Source organism: Chelonia mydas, chromosome 13 (genome assembly GCF_015237465.2).
Source record: "Chelonia mydas isolate rCheMyd1 chromosome 13, rCheMyd1.pri.v2, whole genome shotgun sequence".
NCBI lineage: Eukaryota > Metazoa > Chordata > Testudines > Cheloniidae > Chelonia > Chelonia mydas.
In genome coordinates this window covers 33,988,296-34,014,674 of record NC_051253.2, presented here as the reverse complement: position 1 = coordinate 34,014,674, position 26,379 = coordinate 33,988,296, and the positions used below count along the sequence as shown (strand labels likewise).

General features: G+C 57.9%; 2 protein-coding genes across 2 annotated transcripts; one reads left to right on the top strand and one right to left on the bottom strand.

The window, feature by feature from the left end:
- Positions 1-8,502: 8,502 nt before the first annotated feature.
- Positions 8,503-12,638, bottom strand: LOC119563655 (DLA class II histocompatibility antigen, DR-1 beta chain). Its single transcript, XM_043526815.1, is given in 7 exon segments — positions 8,503-9,102; positions 9,509-9,613; positions 10,158-10,430; positions 11,008-11,073; positions 11,076-11,270; positions 11,810-12,085; positions 12,481-12,638. Coding segments are annotated over 7 exon segments (1,113 nt in total). The 5' UTR covers positions 12,554-12,638; the 3' UTR covers positions 8,503-8,977.
- An 11,048-nt stretch (positions 12,639-23,686) lies between these two features.
- On the top strand, positions 23,687-25,744 carry LOC102938783 (ribonuclease-like). Its single transcript, XM_043526814.1, has 2 exons — positions 23,687-23,739; positions 24,713-25,744. Exon 2 carries the CDS (start codon positions 24,731-24,733, stop codon positions 25,163-25,165), a length of 435 nt encoding a protein of 144 aa, XP_043382749.1. The 5' UTR covers positions 23,687-23,739; positions 24,713-24,730; the 3' UTR covers positions 25,166-25,744.
- The last annotated feature ends 635 nt before the right edge of the window (positions 25,745-26,379 follow it).

Below are 26,379 nucleotides of genomic sequence, written 5' to 3'. Positions count from 1 at the left end.
ACAGGGACTGGCTGGCTCGGGGGAGCTGATAATCAGAGACTCTGTTTCCCCTCATTGTGGGGGTCTGTGGGCAGTGGGGCAGTCACAGATGGGGGGATCTGGTCTCTCTGACCCACATCGCTCCCCCAGCTCACACCCACCCCACAGTCCTTCACTGGGAGCTCATGGTCAGCTGACTATCTGCCCCAACCCCAAGGGTTTTTCTGAGTCACTGCGTCCCAGGATTGAGTCCCCCATCCCGTGCGTGTGGCCGACATCCTGGATGTTGCATTTGTCTCTGGCCATGGGAAAATGCACGTCGTTTGCCTCAGCCCAGTTTAAGCAAACTCTCCAGATTGCATCACTGACCCGTCCTCACGATTTACCCCTCCCCTCTCTTTTGTGTCACCTGTAACCTTTACCAGCAATGATTTTATTTGTTTCTTCAATGTCATTGATAAAAACGTGTTCATTATCCGAGGGCTAAGAACGGTTGGATGCAGCCCAGGAGGTGCCGAGCCCCAGAGTATTTCAGATTTCTCTAGAAAGGGGCCCCAAAAGCTCCAGTGCGAACGGTCCAAAGGCGTGTCTCGGAAATGCCTGTTGATCTCTCTGGGCCAATCCAGTTCTCACCAAGCCATCATGAAAGATTCACACATCCTGGCCGTGGCCCATTTTTAAAGGTATAATGGCCCATTAAACCGAAATCCCTAGGGGGACTGGAAACTTGATGTTGCAGATGGTCAGGGATAGATGTGGGTGCTGCCACCGAAATTCCCTACAGATGTGGAGAGAGGGATGGGAAGGGGCTGGTTTCCCAGCCTCACATTTTCCCAAGCGGTGGATTTGAACCCGTGCCCTGTCTCTCTGCCGGGGGGATCATCGGGGGACAGGAAGCGGTGCTCCACTCCAGACCCTACGTGGCCTTTGTGAAGATGAAAAGATGCTTCGAACCCGTGAATACCTGCGGGGGTTCCTGATCCAGGAGGATGGGGTGGTGACAGCAGCTCACTGTAGAGTGAAGGGGAGGTAAGGACCCGTCCCCCGCCCCACTCACCGGGGGATCAGGTCAACCGTTCGGGGCCTCAATTCCCAGTGATGATGCTGCTCCAGCCAGCCAGCCGGCCCCGTGCCATTACAAGGCCATGGATCAGCTGAATCCCATGCACCAGGGAATACCTCAGCCGAGGGGATACCAGGCAGCCTGGCACTCCCTATAGGGCAAAGGCTCTGTGTCCCATTCCCTGCCCCCCTGAGCGAGCCAGTGACCTCGAGTTCCCCCGGGTGCGATGTGTCTTGACTATGGCATTATTCAGAAGAGGTTCAGGGCTGGTCATTCCCATAGCGGTCACAGGGTCAAGAAGCCCTGGGCCCCCCCGTGACTGCAGCACCGAGATGTGGAGATCGGAGGGGCTCCCATAGAGAGATCCGGCTCTCGGGGTGTGCTCGGCACTGACACATGGCTGGTCTCTGTGTGTCCGAGCAGCAAAGACACCGTGGTGCTGGGGGCCCACAACATTTCAAAGAGCGAACCAAGGAGGCAGAAAATTGGAGTGAGATGCTGGATCCGCCACCCCAAATATAACAAAACGGCCCCAAACAACGACATTACGCTGCTGCAGGTACCGCCCCCGTCCCATCACCCCGCCCCCTGTGACCTCACGCTGCTGCAGGTACCTCCCCCGTCCCATCCCCCCGCCCCCAGTGACCTCACACTGCTGCAGGTACCGCCCCCGTCCCATCACCTGGCCCCCTGTGACCTCACGCTGCTGCAGGTACCTCCCCCGTCCCATCACCCCGCCCCCTGTGACCTCACACTGCTGCAGGTACCTCCCCATCCCATCACCCCGCCCCCAGTGACCTCACACTGCTGCAGGTACCGCCCCCGTCCCATCACCTGGCCCCCGTGACCTCACGCTGCTGCAGGTACCTCCCCCGTCCCATCACCTGGCCCCCTGTGACCTCACGCTGCTGCAGGTACCTCCCCCGTCCCATCCCCCCGCCCCCAGTGACCTCACACTGCTGCAGGTACCTCCCCCGTCCCATTCCCCCGCCCCGAGTGACCTCACACTGCTGCAGGTACCTCCCCCGTCCCATCACCTGGCCCCCTGTGACCTCACGCTGCTGCAGGTACCTCCCCCGTCCCATCCCCCCGCCCCCAGTGACCTCACACTGCTGCAGGTACCTCCCCCGTCCCATTCCCCCGCCCCGAGTGACCTCACACTGCTGCAGGTACCTCCCCCGTCCCATCACCTGGCCCCCGTGACCTCACGCTGCTGCAGGTACCGCCCCCGTCCCATCACCCCGCCCCCAGTGACCTCACACTGCTGCAGGTACCGCCCCCGTCCCATCACCCCACCCCCAGTGACCTCACACTGCTGCAGGTACCTCCCCCGTCCCATCACCCCGCCCCCTGTGACCTCACACTGCTGCAGGTACCTCCCCCGTCCCATCACCCCGCCCCCTGTGACCTCACGCTGCTGCAGGTACCTCCCCGTCCCATCACCCCGCCCCCTGTGACCTCACGCTGCTGCAGGTACCTCCCCATCCCATCACCCTGATACTCTCCATTGCACTCTGGTCTGTTTATGTCTCCCTTGCATCCAACTCTCTTGTCCCTCCCACGGCAGCTGAGAAACAGGGCTGAACTCAATGACTGGGTGCAGCCCATCCATCTGCCCGACCCCTGGCCAGAAGCACCCGTTGGCACCAGGTGCAATGTGTCTGGGTGGGGCCGGATGCAAGTTAATCCCCCTAAGAGCTTGGACGTGCTGCGGGACGTGGCTCTGGAGGTGATGGCTGATGACACGTGTGAACACAATTTGACCAAACCATATGACGCTGAGTCCATGATCTGCGCGGGGGATCCCAGAGGCAGGAGAGCCGCCCTGAAAGTAAAGATCCCACTGGCCGGGGGGCGGCTGCTCTGGTATATTCTCTGGGAGCGGGGAGTGCCAAATTCAGATCTCCAGTGCTGAGGGCGTGGAGGGAAGGTGTCGTTGGGCTGGGGATGGGGTTGGGAGGACTGTGAGTGTGATAGCGACGAGAGACGCACACAAGGCATTACTCCTCTGAGGCATGTTTCATTTCACAGAGTGATTTGGGGGGGCCCCTGGTGTGCGACGGGGTGCCCCAGGGCATTGTCTCATGGGGGCCGAGCAACGGGGCCTCTCCTCAAGTGTATGCAAGAGTCTCCCGGTTCGTCTCCTGGATATGGACAGTGATAAAACAGCTGAAGCCCTCAGATGCTCCTGGAATCTCGTCTCGTGCCTGAGCTGCCCAACTCCCACTGGTCCTGAGGCTGAGCTAGGGGGTCCTCTCACCAGGGATGGTGGATGGAAAATGTAACTCTCTGGACCTGGGAGCCTTTCACAGCTGCTTCGCCCTGCTGCAGATGTCACCATGTCCAGGGCCGTCCTTATGCAAAGCACGCACCAAATTTCCTGGTGTCCTGTGCAGCTGCATTCTGATCCAGCCCCTTCTCCAGCTCTTCCCCAGGGCCTCCGCCCTGCCTCTTCCCGCCCTGCCCCACCCCACCCCTTCCCCACACCAGCACTGCCTCTTCCCGCCCCTGCTCTGCCCCAGCCCCCCCCCACTCCCCTGAGCTCTGCAGCTGGGCTGGGCCTGCACTAATCGGCGGCAGAAGTGCAGCGACTTGGCCTCAGCTGCACCATTGGTGAGTGCTGGGGGGTGGTTCCCCCTTGCCCCCCAAGCCAGTCCCGCCCCTCCCCCCTGTGGAGGACTGGGGCCAGCCCCCACCACTCACCCTCCTGCGGAGGCCTGGGGTCTGACCTCCAGCTCCCTCCTCCACCGAGGTCTGAGGCCCGACACCCCTCCCCCCATGGGGGTGGGACTGCGTAGGGCCCCAGAATTGCTAGGGATGGCCCTGACCATGTCCCTTGGTCCATCCTCTGCTGGGACTGAACTGGATCGCCCAGCATCAAATGCACATTCCTCTTCCTAACAGACCAGACTGATTAGTTCAAAGGCTGGAGGCCGGAGGGGGCGGGGGTCAGGTTGGAATGTTCCACCCCAATCATTTTTCAACAGAAAATGCCCTGGCCACAAAACTGAAACTTTTCTCAGGGAAATATCCATTTTTTTGCCATTTCCCAGCCTGGTTTTCCACCAGGAAAGACTCAGCGAAATAGCTTGTTTTGGCTTCAGTCAACTTGAAACAAAACATTTTGGGGGAGCCAAATTGGACTGATTCATTTGGTGTCTGTTCAGCAGTGATCTGTGTCCCTGGCACATCCGCGGTGCCCTCCCTGTTAAAAATGTGCACCTTATTCCCAGTCCTAATTTGTCTAGCTTCAATTTCCAACCATTGGTTATGTTAGACCTTTCTCTGCTAGATAGAAGAGCCCATTGTTAAATATTTGTTCCTCATGTAAGTACTGACAGACTGTGACCAGGTCACTCCTGAAGCTAAATCAGTTGAGCTCCTGGAGTCTAGCAGTATAATGCATCTTTGAAGAGCTGGGCTCCTGGCTGGATTACATCTCCCATGTTGCACAAGTAATGATGGAGGGCACGTGACCAGGCTGCATCATGGGAAATGTAGTCCAGCTGGGAAGCCCAACCTGTAGAGGTGAATGGGGGCACGAGGGACGTGAACTACAGCTCCCATGAGGCACTGCAGTAGCTCAAGAGGACGCAGCCGAACACGGAGCCAACCTGAAATAAAATGTGCCAGCTGTCCTGGACAGGAATACTTCAGAACATTCCCTTTCAGAGTCCAGTATTCACCCAACTCAGGAGGAAGAGGAGAAATATCGACATATCTCATGGCAGGGAGGGTGCAAAGCAATGGCCAGGTGGTTTGGAGGAACTGTCGGGGACGTCTCAGAGATCTGGGTTTTGACTCAATTTAAGATGGAAAATCTTGGTAAAAATCAACACTGGCTCATTGAAAATAGCCACTGTGACTAAACCACTGTTTCCAACTGTTTGATGTGCCCGCTTCTGATCAGACCTGGGTATCATGGGGGCCTGCCGGGTAGTGGAGAATCAGGCCCTGTCAGGGCTGTACTGAGCCGGGAGCTTGCTTGTTTGCTAAGAAATTACCCAGTGATGTGCTGGAACCAAATGCTGGAACCAAAGAGGATCTTAGGGATAATTGTAGCATGACAAATGGGAATGAGGATATGGAGGTAGATATTACCATATCTGAGGTAGAAGCGAAACTCGAATGGCTTAATGGGACTAAATCAGGGGGCCCAGATAATCTTCATCCAAGAATATTAAAGGAATTGGCACATGAAATTGCAAGCCCATTAGCGAGAATTTTTAATGAATCTGTAAACTCAGGGGTTGTACCGTATGATTGGAGATTTGCTAACATAGTTCCTATTTTTAAGAAAGGAAAAAAAAAAGTGATCCGGGTAACTACAGGCCTGTTAGTTTGACATCTGTAGTATGCAAAGTCTTGGAAAAAAATTTGAAGGAGAAAGTAGTTAAGGACATTGAAGTCAATGGTAAATGGGACAAAATACAACATGGTTTTACAAAAGGTAGATCGTGCCAAACCAACCTGATCTCCTTCTTTGAGAAAATAACAGATTTTTTAGACAAAGGAAACACAGTGGATCTAATTTACCTAGAGTTCAGTAAGGCGTTTGATACGGTGCCCCATGGGGAATTATTAGTTAAACTGGAAAAGATGGGGATCAATATGAAAATTGAAAGGTGGATAAGGAATTGGTTAAAGGGGAGACTACAGCGGGTCCTACTGAAAGGTGAAGTGTCAGGCTGGAGGGAGGTTACCAGTGGAGTTCCTCGGGGATCAGTTTTGGGACCAATCTTATTTAATCTTTTTATTACTGACCTCGGCACAAAAAGTGGGAGTGTGCTAATAAAGTTTGCGGATGATACAAAGCTGGGAGGTATTGCCAATTTAGAGAAGGGCAGGGATATCCTACAGGAGGATCTGGATGACCTTGTAAACTGGAGTAATAGTAATAGGATGAAATTTAATAGTGAGAAGTGTAAGGTCACGCATTTAGGGATTAATAACAAGAATTTTAGTTATAAGCTGGGGACGCATCAATTAGAAGTAACGGAGGAGAAGGACCTCGGAGTATTGGTTGATCATAGGATGACTATGAGCCGCCAACGTGATATGGCCGTGAAAAAAGCTAATGCGGTCTTGGGATGCATCAGGCGAGGTGTTTCCAGTAGGGATAAGGAGGTTTTAGTACTGTTATACAAGGCACTGGTGAGACCTCACCTGGAATACTGTGTGCAGTTCTGGTCTCCCATGTTTAAGAAGGATGAATTCAAACTGGAACAGGTACAGAGAAGGGCTACTAGGATGATCCAAGGAATGGAAAACCTGTCTTATGAAAGGAGACTCAAGGAGCTTGGCTTGTTTAGCCTAACGAAAAGAAGGTTGAGGGGAGATATGATTGCTCTCTATAAATATATCAGAGGGATAAATACTGGAGAGGGAGAGGAATTATTTAAGCTCAGTACCAATGTGGACACAAGAACAAATGGATATAAACTGGTCATTGGGAAGTTTAGACTTGAAATTAGATGAAGGTTTCTAACCATCAGAGGAGTGAAGTTTTAGAATAGCCTTCCAAGGGAAGCAGTGGGGGAAAAAGACCTATCTGGCTTTAAGATTAAACTCGATAAGTTTATGGAGGAGATGGTATGACGGGATAACATGATTTTGGTAATTAATTGATCTTTAAATATTCATGGTAAATAGGCCCAATGGCCTGTGATGGGACGTTAGATGGGGTGGGATCTGAGTCCCTACAGAAAATTCTTTCCTGAGTATCTGGCTGGTGAATCTTGCCCATATGCTCAGGGTTTAGCTGATCGCCATATTTGGGGTCGGGAAGGAATTTTCCTCCAGGGCAGATTGGAAGAGGCCCTGGAGGTTTTTTGCCTTCCTCTGTAGCATGGGGCACGGGTCACTTGCTGGAGGATTCTCTGCTCCTTGAAGTCTTTAAACCACGATTTGAGGACTTCAATAGCACAGACATAGGTGAGAGGTTTTTCGTAGGCGTCGGTGGGTGAAATTCTGTGGCCTGCGTTGTGCAGGTCGGACTAGATGGTCCCTAGTGGTCCCTTCTGATCTTAATATCTATGAATCTATGCTCAGATCCTTGTTCATTTCTACCCATCCACCCCCCACATCTGCCCCAGTTGGTTAATTTCATTCGCTTCTTTCTAGACCTGCAATGAGTAAAACCAAAGGTACAAAAATCTAGTGTCGCCTCGCTGGGAATCGAAGGGTCTCCCTGAGCCTGGAAATCCAGAGCTGCCTCTCAAGCCACCCGGCATAACAAGGCTCTGGTTAGGGCCAGGACAGGGGGAGTGGGGGAAATTAACCCCCACCCCCAAAGGTCTGGAATAGCCCCCCGCCCGCTGCCCCAGGTGTCAGGGAAACACAGGGAGAATTACAAGGAAAAGAGCTTTTAAAAAAAGAAAATCCTTTGACAAGCTACAGAGGGGCATAGAGAATGGGATTTCCAACTGTGGGGGGGGGGGGCAGCCTGCAACCTGGCCCTAGGGCGGGGGGCTGGCTGGCTCAGGGGGTGGGGAATGGGACATGGAGCCTTTCTCCTCTAGTGGGTGCTCACTCCCACCTGCCCCCAGGATGGGGACTGGCTGGCTTGTGGGGGGGAGGGCTGAGAATCAGACACACTTTCCCCCCATGGGGGGGTGTCTGTGTGCAGTGGAGCTGTCATAGATGGGGGGATCTGATCTCTCTGACCCACATTGCTCCCTCAGCTCACACCCCCCCACAGAGTGTGGGGGACAGCTGAGGAGGCCCAAGGGACTGGGTTCTCATCAAACCCCAGCCCCCACCACAACACTGCCAAGCCGGGGAGAGGGAGGTGTTTCGGAAAAAACCCCCAGCTTCTGGAGTCCTGTGATTTTCAGTTAACAAGGCCGGTTCTAGCCCTTGGGGTGGCCCAGAAATGCCTGAAACCGTGACCCTGAAAGTTTCGGAAAAACCGAAACCAAAGAAACTGAAGGCAAATAAAAAAGACCCGAAAAACTGATGTGTCATAAAAACTCTTGTGCTTTTTAAGAAAATCTCCAGTGTTTTTTTTTCAAGTGACTCATGATTTTTTAAGAAGTGGGGTTGGCCCTGCTAAAGTACTCTGTGGTATTATTTATTAGGTGTATTACGGTAGTGTTGGCATGTGGGGGCGGGGCAGTTATAGACCAGCCCCATATCGTGCTAGGGCCTGTACATTATTTATCAGGAGTATTATGGTAGCACAGAGGGCAGGGGCGGGGTCGGGGGACTCTGTAGGAGGCACCGTGCTGTAGGGAACAGAGAGGGGCTCAGTAGGGGGCGCCATGCTGCAGGTGGGGGCTGAGCAGGCAGCGCTGGGCTGCAGAGGGCAGGGGGGCTCAGTAGGGGGCACTGTACTGCAGAGGGCAGACAGAAGGCTTGGTGGGGGCACCGTGCTTCAGGGGGGCACTGAATCGCAGGGGGCTTGGTAGGAGGCGCCTTGCCACTGGGAACAGGGGGCTCAGTAGGGAACCGTGGATCTGCAAGATGTTCTGCCCACCCACCCCAGGGCAGCCAGCCACAAAGCCAGAAAGAGAACCCAGGCGTCCTGAGACCCAGTGCCCCTGCTCCGAGTCCACCCGCTCCTGCCGATGCCAGTGGTGCAGAGCCGGCCTCGCACAGCACCTGGGCAAACAAAGGCAACGAAATGGCTCCAGTGAAAAACTCCGTGAAGGTTACACGTGTACTGACAGTTGGTGGCTCGAAAGCGCTACCAGTTCCCCCCTGCGTGTGACTGTGGTGTCGCCCAGGTGGGGCCGGGGCCTGGCAATTGTGGAGGCGGGTGCTATGGGACACAGGGGTGACTGGAGGTGTTGTGGAGAGTACAGGATGGAGGCTCGGCAGGGGTACACCCCCTCCCCCCGTAACCTCAGGGAGTTTTGGCCAAATCCACGATCCCCCCAGGGCCTCCTCTTCACCCAGGCTGGGCTGTGTGGTGCCAGCCCAGGACAGCGACGGTCACGCGGTGATGCCTGGGCAGGATGGAGCCATGGCCGTGGCCAAGGTGTCTCCTGGCTTGGCCAGGGCAGAGTCGAGGGTTCCTGGCTGTGTCTGCGCTGGGCGGTACGGCCCCTCCGAGCGGCCTTTGGGGGAAGCCAAGCAAGAATCGACTCAGGCAGAGACCCTGCTCCCACCCCCGGCAGCGGGGATGGAGGGGGGCAATGGGGATTATCACACCTTGGGGGGTGTATGGCTTCTCACATCCCCTGCAGGATCTGCATGAGAAAGGCTGCAGGGCCAGGCTGGGTCAGTCCGTGGCTGAGAGACCAGCAAGGGGAAACTCCGGTGTTGTGCAGGGGAGATTGTACTGGGGGGACATGCTCCCCTATCACTCAGTGCTGACCCCAATGCCGCAGTGCAGCGCTAGGGGCGCTGGGCTGCAGGGGGGTGCTGGGGGCACTAGGGGGCGCTGGGCTGCAGGGGGAGCTGGGGGCACTAGGGGCACTGGGCTGCAGGGGGAGCTGGGGGACACTAGGGGGCATCACTCACCTGGCCTCCCCCTCAGATACCTGCCCAGGGCGGCGGCTCCCAGCGCAGCCAGCACGCAGCCGGCGAGGACGCCCAGGGACCCGGCCTGGCCTGTGGCCTGGGGATCTGGAAATGAGCAGAGACAGACTGAGCCATGGGCCCCGCCCGCCCCTGCGCCCATTCCCCCACCCTTGGCCCTGGGCCAGCAGCCCCACAGCTGATCCGTCCCTCCCAGCCCCAGCCCCCCATGCGTCTGCCCTGCAGCTAAATTCTCTCTTCCCCTCCCCCTCTGAGCCCCCAGTCCCCCAACTTTCCATTTTCCTCTGAGCCCCCCAGAACTTCCCACCTTCCTCTCCCCCTCTGAGCCCCCCACAACCTCCCACCTTTCCTTCCCCCTCTGAGCCTCCCGAACCCCCACCTTTCTCTCCCCTCAGAGCCCCTAGAACCCCTGCCTATATCTCACCCCAAAAGCCCCCCCAGACCCTCCCCACCTGCCCCCCATCTGATCCCCCAGAAACCCACCTTCCTCTCCCCCTCAGAGCCCCCCAGAACCTCCTCTCTGCCTATCCATGCTTCCCAAAACTGCCTCTCTGCCTTTCTGCTCCCAGCTCCCCTGCCCCTCTCTTCCATAAGGGGTGCTCCATTCCCAGCTCCCTCCCCCCGCACTCACCCCAGCTGATCCTCAGGGGGGTGCCCCCCAGGCTGATGTGCCTCACCATGCACATGTGCTCCCCTAGCCCCAGCTCGATGGACACCCGGATCTGAAAGGTGGGGTCCCCGTTGGGCTGGATCCCGCTGGTCATCTGTTCCCCGAGGGCCCCCCGGACTCCCCGCTCCCAGGTCACCTCGATGTCACAGGGCTAGAACCCCGTCACATGGCACATGAGGCTGCGAGGCCGGCCCCAGGTCCCTTGCATGAGCGACACATGCACCGTGGGCTGGGCTGAGGGGACAGGAAGGGTTAATGATCACAGGGGCTGTGGGTCGGGAGTGAGGGGCACCGGCAGAGCCGGGGCGGGGGAGGGCTGGGCTAGCGGGGGGATGCGGGTCGGGAGTGAGGGGCACCGGCAGAGCCGGGGCGGGGGAGGGCTGGGCTAGCGGGGGGATGTGGGTCGGGAGTGAGGGGCACCGGCAGAGCCGGGCGGGGGGGGGGCTGGGCTAGCGGGGGGATGCGGGTCGGGAGTGAGGGGCACCGGCAGAGCCGGGGCGGGGGAGGGCTGGGCTAGCGGGGAGATGCGGGTCAGGAGTGAGGGGCACCGGCAGAGCTGGGGGGGGGGGCTGGGCAAGCGGGGGGATGCGGGTTGGGAGTGAGGGGCACCGGCAGAGCCGGGGGGGGGGGGGGGCTGGGCTAGCGGGGAGATGCGGGTCGGGAGTGAGGGGCACCGGCAGAGCTGGGGGGCGGGGGGCTGGGCAAGCGGGGGGATGCGGGTTGGGAGTGAGGGGCACCGGCAGAGCCGGGGGGGGGCTGGGCTAGCGGGGGGATGCGGGTCGGGAGTGAGGGGCACCGGCAGAACTTCCACCTGTTGTCTGCGCGGTGAATGGCGCCGTGATCCGGATGAAGGTCCTGCACTGCTGCGGCGTGTGATCCCGGCCAGCGTCTCCCTCTCGCGGTTCCAGCGCTCGGCCACGCGCCAGGCCGCCGGGTGCACCGAGAACCAGCGGTTCCGGTCCCCCTGGTACTGCAGCTCGTCCTCCCCGTTCAGGGCGTATCTGGTAACGGCTCGGACGGCGGCGCTGGCTTCGTCCAGTTCACAGCTCTGCAGGACCTGCCTGTAGTAGGGCTCTGGGGGCGGAGCGGCCACGTGAGTGACTCAGCAGGGAGCTGCTGCCAGGGGGCAGAGTGGGGGCGAAGTTCTCCCAGGGATGGAACCCAGGAGTCCTGGCTCCCAGCACCCCCCCACTCTAACCACTACCCCTCACTCCCCTCCCAGAGCTGCGTAGAGAACTCAGGAGTCCTGGCTCCCAACCCCGCCCCCACTCTAACCACTACCCCTCACTCCCCTCCCAGAGCTGCGTAGAGAACTCAGGAGTCCTGGCTCCCAACCCCGCCCCCACTCTAACCACTACCCCTCACTCCCCTCCCAGAGCTGCGTAGAGAACTCAGGAGTCCTGGCTCCCAGCCCCCCCCCCCCACTCTAACCATGAGACCCCACTTCCTTTCCAGAGCTGGAGATAAAGCTCCCAGCTCCCCCGCACCGCTTTTTAATCACTAGGTACTAGGGAAATCACTCCCCTCTGGTGTCCTGCCCCTAGCTCTCTCCCACCGCCCGTGCACCCCTGTCCTGAGCTGAGCTAACAGAGTACCGGGGCCCGAGGACTCACCAGCCTTTGGGGAGCTGGCGTTCACCACCCTCACCAGGGCCTGGTACTCGGTCTCCACCCAGGGGTCCCAGAACATGCACCGGGCGCTGCTGACACTCCAGAACTGGTGGGTCTCCTGGTCGCCCTGCACGTAGCCATTGCGCGGCGTCATCCTCTGGCTGCTGCTGTCGTAGGCCGAGAGCGCCAGGCCGTTCACCTGCAGCAGGCTCTGGCGCTTGGGCAATCCGGGACCCGCCTGCAGCGAAATGATCTGGGAGTGGGTGAAATGGTGAACCCCTGCGGGAAGGAGAGAGAGAGAGGGCTGGGGATGGGATCCAGGCATCCAGGGCAGCCACTCTAGGGGGCCCTGCAGCACCCAGTCCTGGGGGAGAGAGATTGGGCTGGGGATGGGATCCAGGTATCCAGGGCAGCAACCTGAGGGGGCCCTGCAGCACCCAGAGCTGGATGAGAGAGACCGGGATGGGAACGGGACCCAGGTGTCCGGGAAAGCACCACTAGAATGCCCTGCACCACCCAGTCCTGGCGGAGAGAGACCAGGATGGGAACGGGACCCAGACTTCCGGGGCAGCCACCTGAGGGGGCCCTGCAGCACCCAGTCCTGGTGGAGAGAGACCGGCATGGGGATGGAACCCAGGCATCTGAGGGCGGGGGGGAGAACAGGGGTCACTTACCAGCTGAGACGACCGAGCAGAGAAACAATAGCCAGGCGGAGACCAGAGCGGGATGGGCCCTCCCAGGAGCCATCAGGAAACGGGATGGGACGGCAGCTCTGCAGAGTGGGGAGTCGGCTTGGGACCCCAGGCTGGAGAGATCCAGGGCAATCTGCACCGAGCTCGCTGCCACTGTGACTGGAAACACCTGCAAGGAAACCCAGGCCCACAAACCAACGCGGATCCACCCGTCCAGCCCCTCCCTGCCAGGGAGGGGCAGGGGGTGGGGTGGGGCTGGCATCAAATGTGGCTGGGCAGACGGGTTGGGGATGTGTCAAAACAGCATCCGCCCGGTGCCTGGGCTTAGCTCTGCGTGTGGAGGCATGAACCGCAGCGTGCCCGCGCCCAGTGGCGGATGGTGCCTGTCAGCTTCCCAGTGGAGGAGAAGCCAGCAGTGGGGAGCTGGGGGGGATTTCCTTAGTGCAGCCGGCTCAGGGACACTGCAAGAACCAGACCTGGGCCAGAGGTGGTCAGAAAGTGCAAGAGGGCAAACGCCTCCATCAGGAATCTGAGCCCTTCATGGATGTCCAGTTCCTCAGTAGCAAAGGCCAGATGGTAGTGCGTGAAATCCCAAATGTTAATGCATTAAAACCCAAGATGTTAGTATGTTAAATCCCCATATGTTAGGGCATTAAAGTCCCAGATGTTAGTGCATGAAACCCCAGATGTTTGCGCTTTATAGCCCAGAGATTAGTGCATTAAAGCCCCAGATGTTAGCCCATTAACTGGCAGATGTTAGCGCTCAGGGCCAACGTCCTGAGGGCAACAGAAGAGCTTGAACAGATAGAATCAAACTCTGGGAGAACTTCAGAGTGGAAGCCTTTTGTAGCACCCAACAAAAGGTTTAATGAGTCCTACAACCCCCCAGACAATGCTTGGTCTGCTGGGGCACCAGGTCTGCTAACCGGCTAGTCCCACAGACGGTCTGGGTGTTGGCCCCAATGGAAAGTTGGAACTTTGAGAAGTTGTAGAGATTGCTCATGCAGGGGAGGAGATTCAGAGCCCCAGCTCCGACAGGCAGATCTTTGCTTATTGCTCGGTCCTCCTGTGTGGCTTCTGTGTCAGCCGTAGGGCCGGGTAGGAATCCACCTTCCATCCCGTGAAAACTTTTGTGATTTTGAAATTCCCCCCTCTCCCAGCTTGGCATCAAGATGAAACCAAAAACCCTTCTGAAATTGTTGGGAGAAAGAGCCAGACCTGCCCCATCCCAGCTGGGGCACTCCCGTGGGAAGTGCGAAACACCGATTCAAATCGCTGCTCTGCCTGATCTGGGACAGCAGGTCTGCCCTGTCCCGGCTGGGCCCCTTTCGCGCCGGGCTAGCGTGTGGTGGGGCTCTGGCAATCTCGCCTGTTGGAGCCATTCAGTGTGGTATAGCTCAGTGTTTCTCAACCTTTTTGATACCAGGGACAGGCCTGCTGCCTTCCTCAGCTGAGTCAGGGCAATCTCAGGGAGTGGCGCTGGGCCACGGACCCATCCTTCAGAGGCGCTGGTCTGGATAAATATTCACAGAGCCCTGTAGTGGTTTGGTCTCCAACCTGGGAAGTGGGAGAGCTCGGAGGAGAAGCGAGAGATCAGACCATAGTGTGGGGGATCGGATGGATCTATATCAGGGGGATCCACGGATTTAGAGTTCAGGATTTAGAGTTCAGGGGATGTCGGTGTTGGAGACCGTCTCCCAAAGGCACCTGCCACAAGGGCAGAGCCCAAGCTGCTGCCATGTCTACAGCGCTCCTGGGTCCGGGAGCAGAGGTAAATCTGGAGTCTGCTGACGAAGAGCAAGAGGCTGTTAGCCAAGAAACAGGGGTTTCCCTGAAACGCAAGCTGGTGAGCCTCTGTCTCCCGGATTGTCTGCCGCTGTTTCTGCCAAGTCCGGCCCTGGCCCGGCGCAGAGGTGTGGCCTCCGGGGGATGGGGGCCAGGTTTGAAAAGGAGCAGGCCGGCTAGGCAGGGAAGCTGTGGCAAGCCTGGCTTTGGAACAGTTTGCAGTTGGCAGGTCTGAGTCACTCCCGCACCGCAGCAGCAGCAAGAGAAGGGTTTTTTCCATCAGAGAAGCCTGAACAAAGTCAGGAAATTGGTGCTTTGAATTCCTGCCCTTGTCAAGTCTTGTTTTCCCCTCCCCCAGCTAGAAGCTGGCACCATCACCTGGAGAACAGCAGGAGAGAGCCCTTAGGTTGGCATGGGAAAGGGATGCTTAAGACAAAGTCCCTGACTGAGATCCCGTCCAATTGGGACAGCAGGGGGCTGCGGGTCTGGAGTGAGGGGCACCAGCAGGGCTGGGGGGGGGAAGGGCTGGGCTAGCAGGGCCTGCGAGTCGGGAGTGAGGGGCCCCGGCAGGGCTGGGGGTGGGGCAGCCCAGGGCTGGTCTAGCAGGGGGCTGCGGGTCGGGAGTGAGGGGCACCGGCAGTGCTGGGGGAGGCGGGGGGGGCAAGGCTGATCTAGCAGGGGCTGTGGGTCAGGACTGAGGGGCCCTGGCAAGGCTGGGGGTGGGGCAGCCCAGGGCTGGTCTAGCAGGGGGCTGCGGGTCAGGAGTGAGGGGCACCGGCAGGAGTGGGGGTGGGGGGCGGGGCAGGGCTGGGCTAGCAGGGGCTGCGGGTCGGGAGTGAGGGGCACCGGCAGGGCTGGGGTCAGGGGGAGCAGGGCTGGGCTGGTCTAGCAGGGGCCTGAGGGTCGGAAGTGAGGGGCACCGGCAGGACTGGGGTGGGGGGGGGCAGGGCTTGTCTAGCAGGGGGCTGCAAGTCGGGAGTGAGGGGCACTGGCAGGGCTGGGGGTGTGGGGGGGCAGGGCTGGTCTGGAGTGAGGGGCACCGGCAGGGCTGGGGTCAGGGGGGCAGGGCTGGTCTGGTCTAGCAGGGTCCTGCGGGTCGGTAGTGAGGGGCCCCGGCAGGGCTGGGGTCGGGGGGGCAGGGCTGGGCTGGGCTAGCAGGGGCTGCGAGTCAGGAGTGAGGGGCCCCGGCAGGGCTGGGGGTGGGGCAGCCCAGGGCTGGTCTAGCAGGGGGCTGCGAGTCGGGAGTGAGGGGCACCGGCAGGAGTGGGGGTGGGGGGCGGGGCAGGGCTGGGCTAGCAGGGGCTGCGGGTCGGGAGTGAGGGCCACCAGCAGGGCTGGGAGTGGGGCAGCCCAGGGCTGGTCTAGCAGGGGGCTGTGGGTCGGGAGTGAGGGGCCCCGGCAGGGCTGGGGGTAGGGGAGCCCAAGGCTGGGAGAGAACGGAGGCTGCCCATCTTAGGGGTCCCAGTGCTAGAGGTAGTCAGGAAATTCCCCCGGCAATGATTTTGTAGTGGAAAATGCAGCGGCCACAAAATTGCATTTTTTCCTGGAGAGTTTCCCAGTAAAGGTCCCCTGCCACAGGGCTGCTGCGTTAAAGCTGCGACCGAAGGATTCTAACCGCCCCAGCCGTATTCGTTCCTATTTGGAACATACCCTGCTGGGGGAAAGGCCCGACGCTCTGCCAGGTGTTAATTGTGGTGCCCGCCCTCATTGGCTCCTGAAGCCGTCCAGGGGCCCATGCAAACTGCTCCCCCACCCCAGCACTGTCTGGAGACTCCGGAGACACAGGGGCTGCAGTGTCTCCATGGGCCACAAAGCGTGCGCCCAGCTCAGGTGTGAAACACTCACAGCTAACACCAGGGGGCAGCACTAGTAACTCCATGGCCAGGTCGGGGTGTGGGCATGAGACCTGGCTACGTCTGATCCCCTATAGCTAAACCCATGATGAGCCAAACATGGGGATGGCTCGGCTGGCACTGAGATGCAGCCAGCTCTGGGGTGGGGCAGCTGGGTAACAGCCGCACATAACACTGCACAGGGATGACTCACCCAGAGCTGAACTGCAGCCCACTCCCGGGCCTTGCTTCCGTCAGTGAGCATTATGTGGGGTGGCCACATCTCTAGGGCTGGGAGGGGGAGGAGCCGTCTCCTGCCAGGGTTCCAGCCCCAGCGCTTAGTGGGGTCCCCCAGTCACCAAAGGAGACTGATCCTTCCCGCCCTGCATCGCTTGGGAGGAGGCAGCCTGGCCCCTTAGGATGCCGGCTTCGATTGCTCTCTGCCCCTGGATCCAGCTGGTCCACCAAAGACCCCCCTCCTCCAGCACTGCAGGGGTCAGGGACACATTGCGGGGTTAGGAGATGGTATCAGCACAGGGATGGTAACAACAACCACACACACCCTGTGCCTTACTCACAATCCCCTGTCCTGGCTCCCAGCCCCCTGCTATTCTAACCACTAGACCCCATTCCGCTCCCAGAGCTCCCTAGAGAACTCAGGAGTCCTGGCTCCCAGACCCCTGCTCTAACCGCTAGCCCCTACTCCCCTCCCAGAGCCAGGAGCACTTTGAACACCTTCTGAGTAGCCTGTTGGACTCTGATTACATTTCCCCCGAGACAGGCTGGGACAACAGGCCCATGTTTCATTTTCAGCTCCCTGCCCAGGCTGGGGTTTGAATTTATGCTCTCCGGGTCTGGCTTAGATTCCGTGGCCAAAACCTGCCCGCTGGAGCCCCCTGGGCCTGGTCAGTTACAGCTGAGAGACTGGGGCACTTGGGGCACAGCTGAAGCCCCGGTTTGATCTCTAGGTCTGTGTAGAGGAAGCTCCTTTTGCGTGTGAGGAGAAAGCACCAAGGGGCTGGCTGGAGAACTGGACATCGGGGTGCTGACAGGTGGCACAACACCTGCTCCTGCTCCTCACAACCATGGGTGTCACTGAGCCATTGTGCATGTTCCCTCGCTGTGCGAAAAGGTCTCGAGAAGGTTTTTAAAGCAGGAGCGTCCAGCTCCTGGGCTGGGTTCCATGCTCCCTGACGTCAGTGCGAGCTTTGCCAGGAGATCACCGGCACAATACAGCCTGGTTGTAGTAACTCAACTTTCATGGGTGTCCCCGTTCCATCACGGTGAAATAGTTAATGCTGACGCTGAAGGGTTGCTTCTCAGCTGTAGTGCTGACACTGCAAGGAGATCAAGAGAGAACTGCAGGGTTCATCCCTCGGAGTCATTGTTTCAGGCCCTTTGCAAACTCAGGCCGGCGTGGCTGAATCAGATACACGCCATTCAGGTTTGGAAAGTTTTCTCTGCAGCCATGAGGGCTAGAAAGAAGCTGACTTTCTGTTTTCAAACGACAGCAGAGACGCCGCAGACTCGGAATAAATCATGTGGGTCACATAAATGCCTCATGCAGGATGCATGTCTGACATCCCTGCTTTAAATCAAGCATGATTCAGGATGCTCAATTTCAGAGGCGCTGCTGGGTCTTCTGTACCACAGATCAGAACATTTCGTGGGGAAAACAAAGTTGTTTTACAGGAGGTAAAAATTACTGGTTTCAGAGAGTAAAACTGAGCAGAAAATGGAAATTCTAGCCAATGAAAAATTTCCAAGATTTGGACAAAACACCATCATTTTGAAATTGTTCATGACATTAACTTTAAAGAAATAATTTTTGAGTCCATCGAAACATTTCCTGTCAACAAATTAGCAATGTTTCTTTCTGATTCCAAGCTTTTACTTTTCCCTTTTAAAACTTTTTTTTATGAAAAGCAAAGTTAGTTTGGGACTGAACAGTCATTTCGAAACAAAAAACTGAAACATTCTGTACCAAAAATGTCACTTTTCTAAATAGAGAGACAAAGTGGGTGAGGTAATATGTTTAACTGGACCAACTTCTAAAAGATATTACCTGCCCACCTCATCTTTCTAGTAGCCTGGGACTGTAACAACACACCACAAAACTTTCTAAACACTTTTTTTTCTATATTTTTCTAAATTAAATGTTGAAACTGACCCAGTTTTGTGAAATTTTTCTGTTTCAACAAAATGGGCATTTCTCCACCAGAAAAAAAAATTCCCCCAAATTTTCCAATCAGCTCTATCAGAGAGACTGAAGAAAAATTACACCCTCTCCTGATAAATAAGGTGTCATTAAAGAGGTGCGTGCACGCACACACACACGCACACACACACAAATTAAACAAACAAAATACACCTACCACATATTCTGTTTTCCTTTTGCAGGTTTCTTTTCCATCTCATCATTTTCAGGCCGCAGAGACCAGCTGCCCTAAGCAGCAATCCCTCAAAAGCAAGGCTGAAATTGTTCCAGGGGAAATGTTAAAAACAAATGTCCTGGCTGGCAGCAGTAGCAGGCTGTTGGCCTGTGTGTGGAGTGGACACTAGAGGGGGCTGTGCAACACTTGTTAGAAATGGGTCATGCAGAGTCAAGCATGACGTGCAGAGGTTTTTGCTTATGAGACAAGACATCAGGCATGGTTTAGTTACACGGCCTGGATGTTCCTGGGGTTTGGATTAGCCCTCCTGCCGGGGGTTAAGGGACACAGAGAGAGAGAGATACACACACTCACAGCAGGGCCCATCCCCTACAGCCGGGGGTGCAGGGACACATACACACACACGCGCACACACACAGAGCAGGGCCCGTCCCCTCCAGCAGGGGGTGCAGGGACACACACACGCTCACATACACACAGACAGCAGGGCCCATCCCCTCCAGCAGGGGTGCAGGGGGACACACACACACCCACACACACTCAGCAGGGCGCATCCCCTCCAGCAGGGGGCACAGGGACACACAGACACACACATAAGCACACAGCAGGGCCCATCCCCTCCAGCAGGGACACACAAACACACACACACACACACACTCAGCAGGGCGCATCCCCTCCAGCAGGAGGCACAGGGACACACACACACAAACAGACACACACATAAGCACACAGCAGGGCCCGTCCCCTCCAGCAGGGACACACAAACACACACACACACACACACACGGCAGGGCCCGTCCCCTCCAGCAGGGGGCTCAGACACACACACGCATGCACACACACAGATTGCCGTGTAACCTTGATCCTGTCCCCAGTGCTGTGGCTGGGGCAGGCCTTGTTGACCTCCTGCAGCCACTGTAACGCCTGCCAGCACTTGTGGAACGGCCGTGCGAGGAACCCGTGGGCCAGGCCAGCCGCCGTCGCTGCTGGCAGCCAGTCAGGACCCGTCCGTGGTCTGGCTCTTTCCAGTCCTGACGGCAGGCACGAGACGGGGATACCAAGCCCAGCCAGGCTGAAAATGCTCACAACACCTTGGGCAGCCTGTCTGGGGAGGGGCAGCTGGTCACATTCGCCCCCTCCCTTGCCATGACAGACACTTACGGCCAGGTCCCCAGCTAGTGCGAACCAGAGCTGTTTAATTGGGGTCCAAGGGTCAGGACTGATTGGCACAAAGCAGAGAAAGGGAAATACACGTGCCCCCTGTAGCGTGGGTTAGCGCTCGCCCCATGGATTTAGCATCAATGGGATACAAGTGTTTACTCCTGGGAGTGCATTTGCGGTGACGACGCTGAATGTCCTCTTGCGCTCCAAGACAACTGCTTATGTGCATGGTCTCATTGTGCGAGGTGCTGCACAAGTGCACGGGGCGAGACAGAGCTCACAATCCCACAGCCAGCACCGGCACAGAGATAGAGCTGGGGGTGCCCAAAGCCCGCGCATTTCAGTAGGGATAAGATCTTGAAGGATCTTAGCGATGTTGTGTCTCAGTTTCCCATTTGTAATAAGTGAATGACAGCACGTGAGTCCCTACCTCACCAGGAGTGTGACACGGATGCCTGCAGTAAAGACAGTGCCATGCTCGGATGCTATGGAGGGGGTGCTGTATGAGACAGGGAGGCTGAGGGTCTTACGCATTCCTGTGACGCCAGGTGCTGGGACTTGAAGAAAAGCATCAAATAGCATCAATTGATTCTCAATCAAATTGGGAGGGTCACCAGCTCTGGGGAGCGGTCATGGGCCCAGGTATCTAACACGAACATTACATAGAGCCTAGGATACTGACCTGTAACATGCTTCTATTGATACAGCGCTGAGCTGTGTGGATGGAAGGCGTCACTTGATCACAATCTGTAAGTACCTCCATGGGGGACAAATATTTATTAATGAGCTCTTCTATCTAGCAGAAAAAGGTCGAACATGATCCAATGGCTGGAAGCTGAAGCTAGGCAAATTCAGCCTAGCAGTAAGATGTGTACATTTTTAACGGCCAGTGTAATTAACCATCAGAACAATTTACCAAGGGTCGTGATGGATTCTCCATCAGGGACAATTTTAAAATCAAGACTGGGTGTTTTTCTAAAGATCTACTCCAGGAATGATTTGGGGGAAGGTCTCTGGCCTGGGCTAGACATAAGCTTGGCAAAAGTTGATTTTGTTTTAAGATAGCAATTTTTAAAGTATATATTTTTCTATTTTTATCAAATTCAATGTTCCTCATTGGTGAAAATTCTGGGCATTAAGCATTTCTTTTCCAACTTTTGTCGATTTCAAATGTCACAGTTGTGGGAAATAATAGGACGCTATAATTGTTTAATGCCCATAGATGGTGAGATGCAAAAAGTTAACGCTCAATAAACCATCACAACCCCGCTTCTCAACGTCACGTATCCAAATATACAAAGTCGACGTCCTTCGATCGAACGCAAAGAAGTTCTCCGGCTGCGTGGGTGTGACTTTGCCAACCTGTGCCGGTCGAGTATCAGCGACGGAAAGAGTTTTTCACAGGTGTGTGCGGTGAAATTGACATTTACCGATATTTACGGATTAAATTCTGATCTTTCCAGGGCGTCAGATGAGATGGTCACAAGGGCCCCATCTGGCTTGGAATCTGGGAAGTCTTTTGAAGCGTGTGACCCAGGACTGCACAGCATGGGACTCTAGCTCTGTCTAGCAGCCAGAGTTTCTTACGTTGGCCTAGTCTTTAGCTTTAGATCCGCAAATTCAATCCACTCCCCACCCTGCGGCATCACCTTTCCTGCAGACAAATTATCGAAATGACTTGCCAAGGCCGCGCAGAGATGGGAAACAAACCCAGGTGCCCTGAGACATGGGATTATCTGCCCCCGTGACCCCCTCTGGAGAGAGCCCGCTAGTGGTAAATGCCCAGGAGGTAATTTAATCCCTGCTGGTGTTGTGGAGACCAGCAAAGGACCATGAGTGATTTTTGCCGTATGGGGTGCACAGCTTGGAAGCAGATGCAGTTGGGCAGGGACTGTGTATGCTGCTGGGACGGGCTAGGCAGCTGTTGATCCCTGGAAGGCTTGTTCTAGCCCAGCCCCAGCTCACGGGCACTGGCTGCTGCAAAGGGAGACGGGTCCTTCCCGCGCCGGGGGCTGGTTCCCAACCGGCCCCAGGGCAGAAAAGCCAGTTGGCTGCAGGGAGACTTTCCTCTCTGGGGCCTGTCCAGGGCAGGTTCAGGGAGCCAGGAATGGGAGCCAGTTTTCTGCCTTTGTAACCCACTGGCCCCCATGCCCCTCCCAGAGCGGAGGCTTGACCCCGACTCCCAGCTCCTCCCCTCACCCATGAGGCTCTATTCCCCTGTGAGAGTCAGCATAGAACCCAGGAGTCCTGGACCCCAACCTCCCCTGCTCAGACCCACTAGAACCCCCTTCCCCTCCCGTCCCCTCCAAGAACTGGGGAGAGAACCCAGGAGTCCTGAATCCCAGCCCTCCTTCTCTAACCCGTCAGGACCCACTCCCCTCCCCAGAGCTGGGGTAGAACCCAGGAGTCCGGGCAGCTGCTCCAGTAGCCTGCTCCATGCGCCTGTAGCCCAGCGGCCGGTGACCCCTGGGCTGTTTACTGTGTGGGGTCTCCAGGCAAACCCCAAGCTCTATCTTTGTGGACATTCCTGCTCCCAGGGCCGGTTGGGGTTTCCCCGCGGCTTTCCCTTCCCAGCGCCCTTGTGCAACGGGATCATGGGGACCAACAATAGCTGCGGATGAGCCACAAGCAAACACTGGGTTTGTCCTCCTGGCAGCTGCTTATCACAGCTCCGGGAACCAGCCCTGGGGATCATTGCTCTGCACCATGTGACACCTGGAGGGCCCCCCCGGGGTCAGAGCGGCCTGTGGCTGCGGCCCCTCATGCCCATTCCCCTTGGCAGCTTCCTGGCACTTGGCAGCCTAGGATTGCTCTCCCTGTGCCGCAGATGGGGAAACTGAGGCACAAAACTCCAGAATGGGTGTGGCCACAGCCAGGTGAATGTCAGCGAGCCGGCCTCTCGGTCCTCCGCACTCCAGCCACTGCACCCCAGTGTCTTCTGGGGTAGAACACAGCAGTCCTGACCTCTAGTGCCTACTGCTTAATCTTTTAAATCCTCCCCCCTCCCAGAGTCAGAGACCGAACCAAGGAGTCCTGGCTCCCAGCCCCCTTCCACTAACGCACTAGACACCACTTCCCTCCCAGAGACAGAACCCAGCAGTCCTGGCTCCCAGCGCCCCCCTTCTCTAACCACTAGACCCTACTGCCCACCCACCCAGAGCCAGGAGAGAACCCAGGAGTCCTGGCTCCCAGACTCCTCCCCCTGCTCTAACCACCAGGCCCCATTCCCCTCCCAGAGGCCCGGGAGGGAACCCAGGTGTTCTGGTGCCCAGCCCCCCACCAAGTCTTCTTCCTTTGATTTGAATGGGACCTGAGCATGCAGCTGTCTTAGGCCCCATGTCTGCATGTGAGGGCTGATGTGCTTAGGAGAGAGGGGTAAGGGGGTATGGGTGAAGGCGGGGAGTGGGGAACAGGGGTGCTGTGTGGGGTCTGTGCTATCTGCTCCCAGGCATTCCTAGATAACAGCCAGCAGGGAGCTGGCGGCTTTTCATCAGGAGATCCCTTGGCAAACAACCCGCAAGGGGGATGGGGTGGGGGGAGGATAACTAAAACATAGGACAGGGAGCCAGGACGCCTAGGTTCTCTCCCTAGCTCTGGGAGGGGAGTGGGGTCTATCGGTTAGAGTGGGGGCAGGACTCCTGGGTTCCCTCCCCAGCTTTGGGAAGGAAGTGGGGTCTAGTGAGGTAGCATAGGGTGGGGGGATTGGGAATCTATTCCCCAGCTGGGGACCGGAGGGGGGGCGGCGTAGTGGGTTAGAACGGGGTGGGGGGGTCAGGACTCCTGGGTTCCAGCCCCAGCTATGGGGTAGTGCTGGGTTGAGGGGCACTGTAGGGTGCACAGTGTCTCAAGCTTGTCTCAAGCTACTGGCCAAAGCCCCATTGCTCCAGAACTCCCTACCCCACCCAGAATCCCTGGGCCCCTCAGTGGGAGGAGCTTCCCCCATCCCCTCCTCCCCACCCCCCAGCTGCCCAACCGGGTTGTATATAACAGGGACAGAGGGGAAGGAGCCTCAGGGATGCTCAGCTCTGCTGGCAGCTGGATCCATCTCTGACGGGAGCTGCAGGACTCAGGTGAGCTGAGAACAGATCTTAGCAAGGGGGGAAATGCAGATTGACTCAGGCGTGGGGGAGCAGAATCCAGCCCTGACCCCACTGCAGACAGGGTTAGGGTGTGCAGATTCCTGGGTCTGTCGTCGGCCCTCGGAGGGCAGAGAGAGGCTGTCTACACATGAAATGCTGCACCTGCACCACTGGACTGCCTGGGTGTAAACACTACCTATGCCCCCAGAGGGGCTTGCCCACCATTGTCTGCAATCCACCGACCCGAGGGGCCCGACGTAGCCCTGCCTGCAGCGGGGGTCAGGTTGGCACAACTACGGCACTGGGGGAGGGGTGGATTTCCCCTGACAGATGGAGCTATGCTGAAGTATGTCCCCAGCATACACCAGCCTGGTGTGTAGGGGTTGGTGGTGGGGGGCTGGGATCCAGGAGTCCTGGGTTCCCAGCACTGCCACTAACTTCCAAAGTCAGTTCTCAGTGACCTAAATCTGGAGTGAATCCACAGGAACTTCTCCAGCTGCACACTGGGGCAGGGGTGCCCCCAGTGCCCATGATACAGTAAAGCCGCCCTTCCCCGCCCCCACCCTCTCCTTCCCCTAGTGCCCCTTATACAGTACAGCCACCCCGCACCCACCCCCACCCTCTGCTGCCCCCTGGTGCCCATTATACAGTATAGCCGCTCCTTCCCCACCCCCGCCCTCTGCTGCCCCCACTGGCCGCGGTTCGCCGCTCCAGGGCAATGGGGGCTGCAGGAAGTGGCACGGGCCAAGGGACGTGCTGGCTGCCCTTCCCGAAGCCCCCATTGGCCTGGAGCGGCGAACCACGGCCAGTGGGAGCCGCGATCGGCCGAACCTGCGGACGCGGCAGGTAAACAAACCGGTCCGGCGCGCCGGGGCTTTCCCTGAACAAGCAGCGGACCGGCTTTGAGAACCACTGCGTTAGAGGACACAGCTCCGCCATGCCTTACGGTGTCTTGTTCTTGCAGGCCAGCCCTGCTGCCGCAATGTGTCTCTCTTGGGATGGACTCAACCTGCTCTTATTCCTGGTGCTGGCCTGGTGCCTGGCCCCGCCTGCCCACTGCCAGGGCCCACGCTACGAGAAGTTCCTGCGGCAACACCATGACCACCCGCGGACCAATGCCGGGCGGGATTACTGCGGAGCCATGATGCAGCGCCGGGGCATGGCCCGGCCCTGCAAAAACATCAACACCTTCATCCATGCCCCCAAGGCCCAGATCCAGGCTGTCTGCAGCTCCGGGGGCATCGAGTACTGGGGCATGCGGCGCAGCCGGGCTCAGTTCCCCGTCACCACCTGCTCGCTGAAGGGTCCCCCGTGGGGCCGGTGCAGCTACCTGGGCCACGCCAACCACAGATTCCTCGTCATCACCTGCGACCCGGCAGGCTGGCCCATGCACTTCGACGAGAGCCACATCATGTGATGGGGCCGGGCACCACTGCCCTGCTCCGTGTCGGCACAGAACTGAGTCCTCAGCCATGCATTGTGTCGAATGGGCCAGACCCCCGGCTGGTGTGAATGGGCCGCAGCTCTATGGGGGTCAATGGAGCTAGCCCCCCAGCTGATGTGAATGGACCAGATCTCCATTGAGGTCAATGGGGCCAACTCCCAGCTGGTGTGAATGGGCCGTAGCTCCACTGGGGTCAATGGGGCCAACCCCAGAGCTGGTGTCAATCAGCACCACTCCATTAACACTGGCACCATGGGAGCAGCGCTTCAAAGCCATGCAGCTCCCATCCAGTAAGGTTTGCTCCAGAGACAAGCCCAGGACTGCATGGGTCAGGCAGGCTGCCTGGTCATTCACCCCGCTGTGTGTCTCTGCGTGGCCTGGACACCAGACGCGCTGCAAAAGGCGGGGTGTGGGGGGAGCTGTCTGTGTGTGTGTGGGAGCTGGGTTGGGGGGTGGGGACGAGTGCAATGCAGACAGCAGGGAAGGCGCATCCAGCTACACTCAAATGTCCTGTCCTTGCTCTGCTCCTAACTCAATAAAGGCTCCCTTCTGCAAAGCGGCTGTGCTTGTGTTTCCCCAACGCCATTTCTCTTCCTTCTCCTTGGCCTAGAAACCCCCCAGGTTCCTCAGGGCTACATCCGCACCTGCTGTACACCAGGGTCGCCCCACCAGGGCCCTGGAGCCAGATCCCCCCAGGGTAATTCAACGTAGCTTCAGTGGAGTCAAGCCTTCTACGATGCTGATTGGGCCCTGGGGCAGGGGACTGGCTGGCTCAGTGGGCACAGGGAGTGGAGCACGGGGTCTTTTCCTTCTAGGGGGCGCTGGCTCCCATCTGCCCCCAGGGCAGGGGACTGGCTGGCTCAGGGGGGTGAGGAATGGGGCACAGGGCTTTTCCCCTCTAGGGGGAGCTGGCTCCACTCCAGCCCCAGACCTGGCTCAGGGGGGCAGGGAATGGACTATGTCTCCTTTCATAGTCTCCACCTTCCCAGCTGACACCACTCCTGTCGGTCTCTGGCCAGTACCTTTTTCATGGATTTGCCAGCCACAAGGCTCCCTGCTCCCCAAGCGGCCTGACCTGGCCAGGGCCCTGCCCCCAGCCATTCCTGAGCCTGCCCACTCCTCCCTCTTAGCCGGGCCCCCGGTGCAGCTGCCAGAGGGTGGGACTTGGGGCTGCTCCAACGGGCAAC